The sequence below is a fragment of the Piliocolobus tephrosceles genome, chromosome 16 (assembly GCF_002776525.5).
Source record: "Piliocolobus tephrosceles isolate RC106 chromosome 16, ASM277652v3, whole genome shotgun sequence".
Lineage (NCBI taxonomy): Eukaryota > Metazoa > Chordata > Mammalia > Primates > Cercopithecidae > Piliocolobus > Piliocolobus tephrosceles.
In genome coordinates, this window is record NC_045449.1 from 25,091,135 (window position 1) to 25,107,842 (window position 16,708).

General features: G+C 38.2%; 1 protein-coding gene across 3 annotated transcripts in view; it reads left to right on the top strand.

The window, feature by feature from the left end:
• The window catches only part of GOSR1 (golgi SNAP receptor complex member 1), a 48,576-nt gene that overhangs the window by 3,042 nt on the left and 28,826 nt on the right, over positions 1-16,708 (top strand). For 2 of the 3 annotated variants that reach the window (XM_023183852.2, XM_023183855.2), the window contains exons 2-6: positions 1,101-1,221; positions 4,209-4,296; positions 4,635-4,742; positions 9,823-9,914; positions 12,715-12,789. In XM_023183852.2, coding sequence (XP_023039620.1) covers positions 1,101-1,221; positions 4,209-4,296; positions 4,635-4,742; positions 9,823-9,914; positions 12,715-12,789 — 484 coding nt within the window. The remainder of the gene's footprint in view (positions 1-1,100; positions 1,222-4,208; positions 4,297-4,634; positions 4,743-9,822; positions 9,915-12,714; positions 12,790-16,708) is intronic. The other variant, XM_023183854.2, reaches the window with a different exon arrangement.

The following is a 16,708-nucleotide window of genomic DNA, read 5'->3' on the forward strand; positions in this document are numbered from 1 at the left end:
TTTGGTCTGGGCATAGTGGCTCACACCTGTAATCCCAGCACTTTGGGAAGCCAAGGTCGGTGGATCACTTGAGGTCAGGAGTTAAAGACCACCCTGGCCAACATGGTGAAACCCTGTCTTTACTAAAAATACAAAAATTAGCCAGGCCTGGTAGTATGTGCCTGTAGTCCCAGCTACTTGGGAGGTAGTTGAGGCATGAGGGTTGCTTGAACCCAGGAGGTGGAGTCTGCAGTGAGCCAAGGTCATGCCACTGCACTCCAGCCTGGGTGACAGAACAAGACTCCATCTCAAAAAAAAAAGATAAGTCATTTTGCTATTATGCAAAGAAGTTCATGAGCCTAATAAAGCTTTGGAACGTAAAAAGCAAAATCCCTTTCAAAAGAATAATGGCTTCTTTCTTATAACATTAACTGGTAAGTTGATAATGCTGGTCATAAACCATAGTTTTAGTTCCTTTGTGATTTGTATTCTCTTCTTGTTTTTCTCTGAATTACAGAATTTTGGTTATTGCTATACAAATAGTTTCAGGAAGGGTAGAACAACATTTGTTTTCTAGCCATCTTTGGAGTAAAGCTGCAAAGTTATATCTCCCATTACTACTTCCCTTCTTGTCCCCTCTGAAGTTTATAAGTGACTAATCTGCTTTGCTGGGCAAGTCCTTGGTTTCCTTCTTTTAAGACTTTTCTTTTCCTTTTTTTTTTCTTTTGAGACATAGTTTTGTTCTTGTCACCCAGGCTGGAGTGCAATGGCGCAATCTCGGCTCACTGCAACCTCCACCTCCCGTGTTCAGCAATTCTCCTGCCCCAGCCTCCTGAGTAGCTGGGATTACAGGCGTGCGCCACCACGCCTGGCTAATTTTGTATTTTTAGTAGAGATGGGGTTTCTCCATGTTGGTCAGGCTGGTCTCGAACTCCCGACCTTGGCCTCCCAAAGTGCTGGGATTACAGGCGTGAGCCATCGTGTCCAGCCAACACTTTTCTTTATGGGTGTAGCTAGATCAGTATATGATCATTTTCATAGTTTGTCTTCTTCAGAATAATCTTGTGATTTTTGTGTCTACTTTTTATGTCTAATTATTTGTTGTTGTAATTTTGTTAAAGATCTCAGGAAACAGGCTCGACAGCTGGAAAATGAACTTGACCTGAAACTAGTTTCCTTCAGCAAACTATGTACAAGTTACAGCCATAGCAGTACCCGAGATGGAAGACGCGACAGGTATAGGTACTACCAGATTCTGTCTCTTATGCCTTAACTATGCTTTTAAAGCGTTAAAAAAATAAACTAAAATATATAACTTCTGTAAGTTGGTCTGTTGGTGAAGTTTTGGTGTTTTGTCATTGACTGTTTTATTTTTTAGTGACTTATTAAAATTCTTCCAAATTCTTGAGACTAGCATTTATTTGGAATCTTTAGACAAAGATTGTTACAGTGTCAGGAGAAGCCTGCTAGAACCTCAGAATAAGTTTGTATTAAAAATATGAGTGTCTAATTCAGCCAGTGTAGGGAAAAGGTGGCTGATTTGCCCATGTGGTATGTATTTCTTGTGTTTTCCAATTGCTAAATGGACCTGTGGATCTACCCAGGTACCAAGTATACATACTGCTTTTCCGGTGTTTATTCTATTAGAGGGTATCTAATGCACTGTGTATCTTTGTCATTCATTATCAAAGCTGTCTTTAATTTTGGTACTTTTTTGAGAAACTAGTATATTACCATATTAAAAGTATGGAAAATATGTTCTTATCTTTGAAACTTATGCTCACTTTAAGTCATCCACTTGTTTCAAGAAAATATTAGGAGTAGACAGGTACAGTGGATCACACCTGTAATCCCAGGACTTTAGGAGGCTGAGGTGGATGGATCACTTGAGCCCAGGAGTTCAAGACTAGCCTGGGCAACATGGTAAAACCCTGTCTCTAAAAAAAAAAAAGAAATAAAAAAAAAAATTGTTTTAAATTAGGCAATATTTAAGACAGTTACAACGAGTAATATCATGGACCCCCAAGTGCCTATCTCCCATTTTAAAAAAATGATAATTACTCATTCCATTGAAGCCCCTTATGGCCCCTCACTTTCTCCCACCCCTTAATCAACATGTATTCTTACTGCATGTTTGTATTCCTGAGCAATTCATCGTATTCTCTTATGTTATATGGTATATATATAGTATAGTTATTTTACGACTTTTTTTTCTTTAACATTTTTGAGATTCAGCAACGGATTCATTTAACTCTGGTATATTCATTTGTAATTTATATGTAGTATTTTATGACTGTATCACAGTTTAACCATTTGATAATGGCCATTGTTTCTAATTTTTGCTAATTAATAATAACAATTTTGATAGCTGACACAGAGTGTTCATTATATGTTAGGTAAGCACTTTCTATAAATACTGCTGGGAACATTTTTACACAGAATGTTTCCATATACCTAGTGGTGAAATTGCTGGTAGCAGAGTTGTTGTTAATCCACACTTATTTTACATACTTTTTCAAAGATTAGAAGTGAGTAGGATATTTGTCAGCTAATAAAAACAATAAAATCTGAACTTGGATTTGAACTAGGTCTATCTCCAGACCCACAGTCTAAACCCTACCATATTGTGTACATTTGAACAAAAAGCTAATTTCAACACTGTAGCCAAAGTACTGTTTCTTTTGCATAAGGACTCACCAAAGTACTGTTTCTTTTGCATAAGGACTCATTGGTTGTAAAGGCAGCAGGGCCAACATTGACTCTAGGATCTCAAAATAAATTACTAACACGTCAAATAGATTGCATTGCTTTGGACTTGGTTTTATTTAGCAAGTAAAGAGAATGAAGAATGTTCTTTCTATGCATTTTCTATGTTCTGTGTGCTTCACGAACTAATACTTTTTTTATTCCTCTAAAGGAAAAACTATCTTGAAAACATTTCCTAAGAAATTCTACCACAAACTGAAACTGGCTTTGTAGAATTACTTCAGCCTAACTACCCTTTTAAATAAAAATCTAAGGCCATGAGGATCAAGATTTAATGTGTATTCTAAAGTGTCTTGTTTGATACCCAGGTTGGAAGCATGTCACAATGAGTCAACTAAGCAATAACTAGAATATTATTTATTCCAGGAATCTTTCTTTCTTTCTTTTTTTTTTTAACTTTCTATATTTTGAAAACTTCAATGTCTATGAATCATTCATTACCCACCTATAAGATGAATTAAATTTAACTGAATCCTAGTATTGTGAAGAATTAGTTTTTGGCCATTTCCCTTTAGTCTTACACTGTCCTGATGAATATATGAATATAAGGAGTATGGAATAACCAGTAGTAGAGATTGCTCTCGCATTCATTCATTCATTCAACAAACATTTAATGAGCATCTACTATGTGCCTGGCTCTATACTAGGTGCTAGGCATGTATCTATGAATAAGACAGAGCAGTTTTTCCTCCCTTCATGAAGCTTTAATTCTATTGGCATATTGTTCTTTTTCATATATCTGCTAGGGGAGGATTTATATTAATAGTCTACAGAGCATTTTTTAATCTTTTTCATTTGCCACACCCAGGCACTGTCACAGGGTAGGACAAAGTCTTCGGTAAGATTGGAGATCATGGTCATTGCCTGGGCATTTATCTGTGTCCGGTATAACTCCAGTCTGTATTGAGCTGCTCATCAGATGCTAATACATACCTAACCTGGTGAAAGTTAGTGGTGTTTTAGAAAAGGCAAAAGAAACACTCAGGACAGGTGGGTTTAGAATTTGAATCTGTCAAACATAAGTTTCACTTATAAAAAGATAGATTTTTGACTATTCAGATTTGAAAAGGCAATTTAACACAATTCTACAAAACAAAAAGATGATTGCATACTATAAGTGGAAATGTAGAAGATTAGTACCAAAGTATGCAGGTGGCTGTATATATTGAATTTAAAGCCAGTTCCTGAGTATTCATTAGCTAGTTATCCAATCTGTGCATCATTTAAACCTCAATCTTATTTTCTCTTGGTAAGAGTCAAGGGAAGAAGAGAGAACTTAATGTTGAGGTTGAAGGAACCATAATTCCTTTGGGGTAAAAATGTAAAAGATTATTTCTCACAGACCCTATATAACATAATCCATAATACATTTTATGGTTCATATTAATTACCTTATTATTTTAAGTATGTTTTAAAGGACTGCATTTGAGTAATGGATCCTCTTTAACTGAACTTCTTTTTAGTTCTGATACAACACCCCTTTTAAATGGATCAAGCCAAGACAGAATGTTTGAGACAATGGCGATTGAGATTGAACAACTTTTGGCAAGGGTAAGTGCTTTCTGTTCAGTGGCTGTTTTGCAAATAACTGTACTTGTTAAGGATCCTGGATTATATTGAGACAGACATGTTTAATGAAATTATCCATTCCATTCAAGATGTGTACCTCCCCACACCACTTGAATTTTGATGACAGCCATTCTCAGGTGATAGGATGTTATTTTGGTCTTTATGGATTATATGGGGGAATGCTTAATTCTTACTTGATATCTTGTTTTTTGTTTTGTTTTGTTTTGCTGTCAACCAAAAGGGCATATAGGCAAATAATTTGCTTTTAGCTGTTCATAGTGCTTAGTAAAATATTTTTATTTTTTTTTCTTTATTTCTAGCTTACAGGGGTAAACGATAAAATGGCAGAATATACCAACAGTGCAGGTGTCCCCTCCTTGAATGCGGCCCTGATGCATACATTACAGCGGCATAGAGACATATTGCAGGTAATATATTGGGCTCGAGACATTTTCATTATCACAGGAGTTCGGTTTTTTTTTTAATCCCTGCATTGGATATGTGCACATGCATTTAAAATGACAAAGAGAAACATCTGAGAAAATAAATGCCGTGCTAGAGGGACTTGTTTTACTTTTTTTTTTTTGGTCACCATTGTAAAATTCTGAAAATATCTAATAGCTCTTGCTATTTCCTGATGAAGTTGACTAATATTCATCACTGGGTAATATACTTCCATTCTGGGAGACCTAGCTAGCTAGCTGTAACAGTGAACTAGTCAATGGTCATATATAGACAGTAACATTGTGGGTTAGAGTGTGCTTTCATCTGGCTTTGAAGATAATATGGAAGGGGAATAATTTACTATACTTAGTATATTGTTTGAGAAAACAATAAATGTTTATGCACCAATAAAACTAAACTCTTAAAGATTTAAATGGAGGATATGTTAAAAATATAGTAGTACAAATAGGAAAGCAATTTTTTTTTTTTTTGAGATAGGGTCTCTCTGTCACCCAGGCTGGAGTGCAGTAGTGCAATCACAGCTCACTGCAGCCTCAACCTCCCAAGCTCAAACAATCCTCCTACCTCAGCCTCCCGAGCATCTGGGACCACAAGCACATGCCACCACACCTGGCCAAATTTTTAAAAGTTTTTTGCAGAGACAGGTCCTTGCCGTGTTCCTCAGGCTGGTCTCTAACTCCTGTGTTCACAGGTTTTTGCTATGTTGCCCAGGCTGTTCTCTTAACTCCTGTGTGTGGGCAGTCTACCCACCTCGGCCTTCCAAAGTGCTAGAATTACAGGCATGAGCTGCTGCTGTACCCAGCTACAAATATTTTTAATACTGTGAAAAGTCAGCAACTATTTCTAATTTTAAAAACTGTTTTTAAAAGTAGGAATAGATGGCCAGACGCGGTGGCTCATGCCTGTAATCCCAGCACTTTGGGAGGCATGAGGGGGGTGGGTCACCTGAGGTCAGGAGTTGGAGACCAGCCTGGCCAACATGGCGAAACCTCATCTCTACTAAAGTACAAAAATAAGCTGGGTAATAAAAACATTCCCATTGAATAAAACAACACAAGGATACCCATGATCGCTACAAATGCATAACATTGTTTTTTAAGTTCTTGAAGGTGCAATTAGACAGTAAAAAGAAATGAAATGTAGGCTGGGCATGGTGACTCACGCCTTTTGTCCCAGCACTTTGGAAGTCTGAGGTGGGTGGATCATTTGAGGTCCGGAGTTGGAGACTAGCCTGGCCGACAAGGTGAAACCCCTTCTCTACTAAAAATACAAAAATTAGCGGGGCATGGCGGTGGGTGCCTGTTATCCCAGCTACTTAGGAGGCTGAGGCAGGAGAATAGCTTGAACCCTTGAACCCGGGAGGTGGAGGTTGCAATGAGCCGAGATTGTGCCACTGCACTCCAGCCTGGGCAACAGAGTGAGACTGTCTCAAAAAAAAAAAAAAAAAAGTTGTAAATATTGGAAAGGAAGAGGCAAAATTTCTGTGAGGTAGCAGGATAAAATTATATGTCTAGTACATCCAGGAAAGTTACCTGATAAAAAGTTGGAAACAATTAAATTCAGTAAGATGGTAGATTATAAAATGAATACATAAAAGCAAATAGTTTTCCTACTATGATAGGAAATAAATGATAACCTGTTAGAAAATATAATGGAAGAAACTATAAAGTATTCATGTATGAATTAAATAAGAAATGTGTAGGACTTGTATGTGCAAAATTCTACTGAGGGACATAGAACAAGATTTAAGTAAAGGAAAGAATCACTCCGTTTTTGGATGGGAAGACTTTCGTCTAAATTGCATGACATCCCAGTGGAAACAGCAGGGTTGTTTTGTTGTTTGTTTAATTAAAAACAAATGACAGAACAATACCAAAGTTCATTTGGAATCATAGACATACAAGAACAACCAAGAAGAACAATGAGGATAAGTGGTAGAGGGTTTGTAGTTCTCCCAGATCTTAAAACCTGTTAAAAAGCTGAAATAGTTGAAATAGTTTGATACTAGAGAAAAAAATAAATAAATAAGTAAGAACAATTAAACAGAGTAGAGTTTATATGTAGACCCAATTATGTATGGAAATTTTTAGTTTCTGATAAAGATGTTGTTTAAAATCAGTGGGGCAAAGAGAAATTATAAAATAAATGGAACTATAACCATTGCCTAATTATTCAGGGATTAAAAAAAAGAATTCTATCTCAATCCTCACATCCAGAACAAATTCCAAATGGATCCAAGAAGTATAGAAAAAGAAACCATAAAGCAGAGGTGAAATTTATAAACTTTTGAGCAGAAATGACTTTCTAAATAAGACTTGATACTGGAAACTGTAACAAATGACTACTTTGCTTACTACACAGAGAAATAATAGAAATAGGAAAAAGACAGTAGGAAAATGGACAAAGGATATAAAATTGCTTACAAAAAGTGAGTGGCCAAAATTATAAAAACCGTTTCAGCAGTATTTCCAAATAAAAATACAGAAATCTAAAAGAGGTGATTTTTCACCTGTCAGGTTAGCAAATGTTGAAACATTTATAACCCATTATTGGCAAGAGTAAAAATAAAAAAACAGCACTCATATATTGCTAGTGGGAACATAAATTGATGTAATGTTTCTAGAAGGCAGTTTAGCACTACCAGAATGTAAATGAATGTGACATTCTTTGATCCAGTTATTCTTTTTTTTTTTGAGATGGAGTCTCATTCTGTGGTCCAGGCTGGAGTGTTGGAGTGCAGTGGTGCAATCTCGGCTCACTGCAGCCTCTGCCTCCCGAGTTAAAGCGATGCTTCCGCCTTGGCCTCCCGAGTAGCTGGAACTACAGGTGTGCACCATCACGCCCGGCTAATTTTTGTATTTTTAGTAGCAATGGAGTTTCATCATATTGGTCAAGCTGGTCTCAAACTCCTGACCTCGTGATCCACCCAACTCAGCCTCTCAAAGTGCTGGGATTACAGGCGTGAGCCACCGTGCCCAGCCCTGATCTAATTATTCTGTTGCTAGGCATTTACTCCTTTTTTTTTTTTTTAAGCTCTGTTGAACTTAATAGACATTTACTTTTTAAATACACTTTTTTTTTTTTCTTTTGTTTTTCAGACAGAGTCTCACTCTGTCACCCAGGCTGGAGTGCAGTGCATGGTCTCGGCTTACTGCAACCTCCGCCTCCCAGGTTCATACCATTCTCCTGCCTCAGCCTCCTGAGTAGCTGGGACTACAGGCGCCCGCCAGCATGCCCAGCTAATTTTTTGTATTTTTAGTAGAGATGGGGTTTCACCATGTTAGCCAGGATGGTCTCCATCTCCTGACCTCGTGATCTGCCTGCCTCGGCCTCCCAAAGTGCTGGGATTACAGGTGTGAGCCATCATGCCTGGCCTAAATATACTTTTTAAACAAACAAACAAAAAAAAGAGTTCAGTTAAAAAAATACATATAAGAATGTTTATTGGCAGTAATTTTTTTTTTTAAACAGAGTCTCGCTCTGTTGCCTAGGCTAGAGTGCAGTGGTTTGATCTCAACTCACTGCAACTTCTGCCTCCCAAGTTCAAGTGATTCTCCTGCCTCAGCCTTCTGAGCAAAGTAGCTGGTACTACAGGTGCATGCCACCACACTGGCTAATTTTTGTGTTTTTAGTAGAGACGGGGATTCGCCATGTTGGCCAGGCTGGTCTCGAACTTCTGACTTGTAGTGATCCACCCACCTCAGCCTCCCAAAGTGCTAGGATTACAGGCATGAGCCACCGTGCCTGGCTCTTGCAGTATTTTTAATAGCAAACAAAATGAAAACAACTAAAGTGTTTATCAGTAGGGCATTTGTTAAATTGTGATAGTCATAAGATAATATTCTATGCAGCTATTAAAAAGAATGATGTAGTTTTCTTTTTCCTACTATGGAAAGATTGCTTGATACTTTATGAAGTACAAAAAGCAGGGTGTACATCGGAATGTATATTATGACTTATTTGGCAAAGTGAAAGAAATAGATAAGCTTGTATATGTAAAAACGTATTTCCTGGCCAGGTGCAGTGGCTCACGCCTGTAATCCCAGCATTTTGGGAGGCCAACGTAGGTGGAACTCTTGAGGTCAGGAGTTCAAGACCAGCCTGGCCAACATGGTGAAACTTCATCTCTACTAAAAATACAAAAATTAACTGGATGTAGTGGCACACTCCTGGAGTCCCAGTACTAGGGAGGCCGAGGCACTAGAATCGCTTGAACCCGGGAGGTGGAGGTTGCAGTGAGCTGAGGTGGTACCACTGTACTCCAGCCTGGGTGACAGAGCAAGACTCTTGTCTCCAAAAAAAAGAAAATAGTAATTTCCTGGAAGAAAATACAAAATGATGGTAACAGTTATGAGGTGTGGAGCAGAATGTTTTGTTTTCCTTTGTTTCACCTTTATTTCTTTTGGTGCCCTTTTAATATTCTCCTCCATGTTTATGTATTACTCTTGTTTTTTAAAAGGTCAACAGGGACTCTGTGGGAGACAAGATTTTTATTTTCTTTATCTACATCTCTGAATTTATGAAAAGTAATGAATATTCTTAATATCTTTTAACAGTGGTACAAAAATAATAGAAAATGTTTAAAGATTATTTTGTTCCTTACAGTTCTCTTGATTCTATTCTTTTTTGTTTCGGAATTAAATTTTTTGTGAGAGCTCCAAAATGATGAACTTTGAAAATAAACTCTGTTAGGTTTACTGTTAAGTAGAAGGAGCCTCTCAAGTTTTCTCCTAGACTATTTGAAGTTATTTTATGTCAGAATTTTTTTCTTCTTAATCCTGTCTCATAAGACAAAGTACTAGGAGGTACAAAGGACAGTGATTTAATGGCTCTGTTTCCCTAACACTGAATTATTTTCATTTGAAAGAAGTTGGTCACTCTTCAGCAAAGTAATTTTAAAGTTATTTTTACCTTTGGTTAATTTAATTTTTTAAATAGCAGTTTTCTTGACAAATTTACAGTGTGATGATAATACATAACTGGTTCAGTGAGATGAAAATCCTTAATTAGCTTCTGTTGAGATTGGATGTTGATTTATTACAGGATTATACACATGAATTCCATAAAACCAAAGCAAACTTTATGGCAATACGGGAAAGGGAGAATCTCATGGGATCAGTACGAAAAGATATTGAGTAAGTTGCCTTTTATATTATTTTGTAGAATATTTATTCAGATTTGGCTTTAGGATATGTTCACGGTTAATTGCAAATTGAGTGGCAGAACCATGGTTTAGATTTCAGGGTTTCCAAGTCCCATTTCACTGTCTTTTGAGCATTGATGCTACAGTGTCATCCTAATCTACTTTTCCATTTTTATCTCATGCTTCCTCTTACTTTATCATTGGCTCCTGCCAACATTGACTTTCCTGTCTTAATTCAAAGTCCAGCTTAGATGGTATCTTCATGGTTCTCTCATCTCTTACCACCCACCTTAAGAATTATAATGTTACTTTTATGGTCCTCTGCAGATGCGTCAAAGAAAAAAGAAATTCTGTAATTATAGCATTATCAGTAACTGAAGCTCTCCATGTTTCTCTTCCTGATTATCACCTATCACTTGCCCCTCTCCCTTGTCCCAACAATTACATATTACAAACAATAATATGTACAAACTCATAGCCTTATGTTAAATTATTTAAGGAATCCCAGCATTCTCATACTGATCTCAATCTATAATTTCAAATATTTGTTTTTTTCTTCTGTCCCTTTACCTCACTTTTAATGATCTATTCTAGCATTTCATATGCATTTTTGGAGATTTTTTCACAACTGAACGCTACTGACAAAGTCCCGTGGGCATCTCATTGAAGCTGAAGACTTTCCAGTTTGGAGCCATCGAATGATACCTGTCATCATCTCATTTGTGATAAACTATGTGATATGTTTTATAAACTATGATACACATTTATCATAAACTCTATATTATATGTACTCTCAGAAACACTTTCCTAGAGATCCTTTATTTTGTTGTAACAATAACAGTTTCAGCAGTAAAACTGTTGTAATATTTTTAGTCCTTCAGGACATTTAAGTCTTTTGTTTAATTTCTGTATAGTCCATTTATATATACACTTTGAGGAATGCACAATGGCCATAAAAGATATGTTCATCTATTCGTTAAACTGTCTCCTCAGTACCAACTCTGAGTTAGCCACAGTAGAAGGTAGAAATGAAAAGACCGGCCAGGCGCGGTGGCTCACGCCTGTAATCCCAGCACTTTGGGAGGCTGAGGCAGGCGGATCACTTGGGGCCAGGAATTAAAGACCAGTCTGGCCAACATGGTGAAACCCTGTCTCTATAAAAATATAAAAATTAGTTGGGCGTAGTTGTAGGCGCCTGTAATCCCAGCCACTTGGGAGGATGAGACAGGAGAATCGGTTTAACCTGGGATGTGGAGGTTGCAGTGAGCTATGATTGTGTCGCTGCACTCCAGCCTGCATGACAGAGCAAGACTCTGTCTTAAAAAAAAAAAGAGAGAGAAATGAAAAGACCAATGTGGCCCTGTAAGAGTTTAGAATCTAGGTGCTAGAGGAAAGTATATGTAGTAATTTACACAGTAATTTTTAATATATTTTTTGGCCTCACAGCAATCTTTTGGTTAAGATAGAAATCATCAGTCTCATTTTACAAAACTAGGTATTGAGACACTTGTCTAAGGTGAAGTGACTGTGAAATGATGGAGTATAGATTTAAATCCAAGTCATCATGTGTTCTTGGTTATATCATTCTGCCTTCCTGGGTGGTATTTTCTCCTGTGCTTTGCACAGTAGCCCTGCATCTCAACCAGTATTTCAGTTTTAACAGCAGGACTCTTTTTTGTCTTACTGTAGTATTTGTACACTTAACTTGAATTTTAAAAATTTTGAGCTGGGCATGGTGGCCCATGCTTGTAATCCTAGCACTTTGGGAGGCCGAGACAGGTAGATCACTTGAGCTCAGGAGTTCAAAGCCAGCTTGGCCAACATGGCGAAACCCCATCTCTACTAAAAATATAAAAATTAGCTGGGCATGGTGGTGGGCACCTGTAATCCCAGCTACTTGGGAGGCTGAGGCACGAGAATCGCTTGAACCCGAGAGGCAGAGGTTGCAGTCAGCCGAGATGGTACTATTGCACTCTAACCTGGTTGACAAAGTGAGATTTCATCTCAAAAAAAAAAAAAAAGCAAAAATTAGCCAGGCATGGTGGTGTGCTCCTGTAGTCCCAGCTACTTGTGGGGCTGAGGCAGGAGGATCCCTGGAACCTGGGAGGTTGAGGAGGGTGCAGTGAGCCAACATGTGCCACTGCACTGCAGTCTGGGTAACAAAGTGAGAAAGTGAGACTGTGTCTCCAAAAAAAAAAAAATTGTTCCTGATACTTTATTATTAGTGGAAAACAGAAAAATTAAATTTCGATAGTAGTGATAAAAGTAATTTTTTTGTCAACTTCAATACACTGAAGACCAAAACAGTTATCCTTAAGTGTGTCAAAATGAGCAAATCTTTAGCTTGATTTCAGTGTTCCTTAGGCTTCAGTTGGTGTACTGCATGTATTATTGTGAAAGAAAACATTTCATTTCAACAGCTTTCCCACCCTGTGTGCTATGTACTAAATCAGTTGTAAGTTTTACTTCCACTTGGAGAAAAATGAAGATATCAGAGATAGGAGGTAAAGGAAAAGTAAGATTTTTTTTGGTGGGTTGTTTCAGAATGTTGAGTTATTTTGGTGAAAAACAGTAAACTGTGAGGCCTAAATTAGAAAGGCAGAGACATTAATATTTATCTACTTATAATAACATTTTTCAGAGGGAAATGCAAAGGATTATGCACTTTCATTGTTCATTCAAAACTGTGGAGAGGCTCAATTTTTCTACTTTCAAGATCACTAGGGTCAGTCACTTAATCTGATTTTGTATTCTCTGCCAAAAATGTTTTTAAATTTTCTCTTTTGTTCCAGATCATATAAAAGTGGGTCTGGAGTAAACAACAGAAGAACTGAGCTATTTCTGAAAGAACATGACCACCTTCGAAAGTAGGTATTGAATGTATGTGCATTATGTGGTTTTCCATGTTTATTAATTCATTTACTTATGTCACCAACATTTTATGTTTATTATAATAAGTGCCTTGTCCGTGCTAATTCATTTTATTTTCCTAATGACTCTTTTCAATAGAAAAGGAATTGCAGCTGTTCCAACCATAATTAGGAAAGATCCCGTGCTGTTGACTATTTCACATCACTTAATTGTTACCTTAATGTGATTTTTGTTTTTTGTTTTGAGATGAGTCTCGCTCTGTCGCCCAGGCTGGAGTGTAGTGACTCGATGTCGGCTGATTGCAGCCTCTACCTCCCGGGTTTAAGCGATTCTCCTGCCTCAGCCCCCCAAGTAGCCGGGTGTGGTGGTGGGCTGGGTGGGGTGGTGGGCTCCTATAATCCCAGCTACTTGGGAGGCTGAGGCAGGAGAATTGCTTGAACCCAGGAGGCAGAGGTTGCAGTGAGCCAACATCATGCCACTGCACTCCAGCCTGTGTGACAGAGTGAGACTCTATCTCAAAAAAAAAAAAGATATATGGCTGATTATATTGTTGCTGTCTTTATAGACAGAGAATTAAGGAGTAAAGAGGACAGACAGACTATATTACCTAAAACATTGAAATGCCATGATTTATCCAGAATCATGCATTCAATTTCCTGACCATGCATATGGTGCTTTTTCTCTAGAAGCATTTTGTCATTTTGAATGGAATATGTCTTCTGTATTTACCTTAATGAAGTTGATAACTTTCAGAGGTTTTCACTGGTGAAGACAAACTTGAGTAAGGAGATAACTTACACAAGCAGAAAAAGCCTCATCTCTTCTGGATGCCTTTAATGCCAGTGGTCATCACCAGGTGTAGATCAGTCACCCTTTACCCAGGCTGGGACCTCCACCTTCTCATTTATAGGTGTATCACCTTAGCAATCTTCTGCATCTCACTGTCACCCAACACATTTTCTCCTTCCAAGCCTCTGCAGTCTCACGAGTTTGTATTTTTCTTATAACTGACCTTCCTACCCTATCCAGCCTGGATCTCATAGGAGATTAACTGAAATACTCCCAACATTGGGCCTTTCCTGGGCCCCTGTCTTCCTTCTGTACTCTGGTAAAATGCCAGCCCAATCCATAGTATGTTGTTCTACTTCTGTATGAGAGGGCTAAAGAAAAAGCAACTAGTCATACAAATGAACCCTGTTTTAAAGTAACTGTTAAATCTTTTCAACCTCATCTGAGTGCTCAGCCTTGCCTGATGCCTTTTGCTTGCCTAGTCCTTCTGTTTAGTTCTCTCATTCTCTTCAAGAACTTTACCAAATCTTCTCCTTCCCCCTCTTGACCTTCCTGTCTCTTCACCTGATTCAGAGGTTCTTAGCTCCTACTTCAGTGAGATGTTTAAGGTTTTGCTCTTTTCTATAAATTGACCTATAGGAGTATCCCTCTTTACGCCTTTCCTATAGTTGTTAGGGGATGGAATATTTGTCCTGAGAAGGCCAATACACGCATCGGACACTTGTCTGTATCCCCATTTGCTATGTAAGTATTTGACTCTTCAGCCATCCGGTACGCTGGCTCTGTCTCTGGTTTACACCTGCTGTCTCTGTGTCAGCACTCATTTCCGCTTTAGCCCATTGACTTCTTCCCTCGCAACACTACTGAACCTGTCAATAGGCACATCAGTGATCTCCTGCATGCCAAGTCTCACGGACATTTTTCTTCATGTTGTTTGACTGCTGCTCTGCCTGACTCGATATTATAATCTCCTTTCCTTGAAACCCTAGGCTACTGTAGCACTACACTTTACTGATTCTCCACTTACCTACCTTCCTTCTTTTTGTTTTTTTCCTGAGTCCCTCCAGGTATGGCCTAGGAATCCTTTTAAACACAGTGCTCCAGGCAGAAATTAGTTGGAGTTAGTTCACAAGCTGCAATTTATTTGCCATCCACCCTTGCATTTCAGCTCCGTTATTTGTCCTTGACATGCCTGTCTATAAAAACACTTTCTCCTTCCCAGAGATGGCAGCTAACAAGACCTAGCAAAGAGAAATGGGAATTTTCATTCACAATTTCATAGGGAAAGCAATTGGTAAGATTATTTTACTGCCAAGGATAATAAGATTAATGAGAGAGTTGAAGAAAGAGGCATGAATTCTGAAATTGTCTAGAACCATCTAAGAGGTAAAGCTGAGGAGTTTTATCCACACTTGTAGGCTGCGATTGTTTTCATAGAAGTACTCTCTGATTTATGGGCATGTTATTGATCACAACTAGAATTGCAGATTGTGTGCATTTAATACATCAGCTTAAAAATCCTTGACATTTAAAAATACCTTTGGCAGAGTTTTACAGTAGTCACGATATTTAAAATTTATTCTAATTTGTTGGTTTCTTAGAGTATAATTTCATTTAGTCACATGTATGATAAGGACATACAGACTTCTTGCTGGGGGCATTGGCTCATGCCTGTAATGCCTGTAATCCCCACTACTCAGGTGGCTGAGTTGGGAGGATTGCTTGAGGCCAAGACTTTGAGATGGGCCTGGGCAACATAGCAAGACTGTCTCTAAAATAATAATAATAATAATACTGACTATATTTTTTGGTTTCTAGGGTTAATTTTTTTTCATCTTTCTCTCATTAATTTACCACTTTTATCTGACTAAGATACCTTAAGTTTCTTTATTCCTTTGGTAGTATAATGAAATTATTTGGGCAGGGTTTTGAAACCAGAGAGACCTGGGTTCAAATCCTGGTGTGGACTCTATCTTTTGAGGTAAAGTCCTTTAAATCCTCTTACTTTCCAGTGTCTTTTAAGTGGGTAATATAACCCTTACTTTATGGACTGTTGCAAAGATGAGAGAGGATGTATGTAAAATGTTTACCTATTACAGTGCTTGATATGTAGTAGACGAATTCTAAAATTATACTGAGCCATTTTTCCCATAGTGGCTTTAGAAAAGAAAAGTATACTCATACATTAGAATTGTGCACCTAGGGCTAAGTGACTCTAGCCCTGTGGAACCTGTCAATGCCAGAATGGTATGTAGGACTAGATAGATTAATGTCACCTGACCCTGATTGTCTATTGACACTCAATGTATGGCCAGGTGCAGTGGCTGACGCCTGTAATTCCCACACTTTGGGAGGCCAAGGTGGGCGGATCACTTGAAGTCAGGAGTTCAAGACCACCCTGGCCAACCTGGTGAAACCCTATCTCTACCAAAAATACAAAAATAAGACAGGTGTGGTGGCAGGCACCTATAATCCCAGCTACTCTGGAGGCTGAGGCAGGAGAATTGCTTGAACCTGGGAGGCAGAAGTTGCAGTGAGCTGAGATCGCACTACACCATGCCAGCGTAGGTGACAGAGCAATACTCCATCTCAAAAAAAAAAAAAAAAAGAAAAACTCGATTTTTAAATTACTCTTACTAGTCATTAGTCTTATATATCAGTATAATGAATACTTTATTCAAAACCTTCTTTTTTTTTAGACGGAGATAATAAAATTTCAGTTGCATTCCACCTGTTTCTTCATGTGCATGTCTGGATGCACGTGTAATTTGTTGGTACCAGTTTTGGTTGTTTAAACGAGCGTTTGTTGAGCATCTGTGTTGTGGAAAGTATTGTGCTGGGTGCTGGGGATAGCACAGGTGGCATCATCCCTGTCCTTAGTGAGCTCAGCCAGAGGGGGTGGGGAGCAGAAAAGAAATGTGAATCGGTAGTTTCAGTGAGAAGTAATAAGTGCTTTATTATGATGTGCAAAGGTTTGTGCGCACCCTAGAGGAGCACATAAAAGGGAGTCATTAACCTCCTGAAGCTTCTGAAAGGGCTTTAGAGAAGTCAGACATTTGATTTGATTCTTGAGGAATGGGTAGGTGTTCTCCAAGTAGAGATAGAAAAAGATTGAAAAGTTGAAAC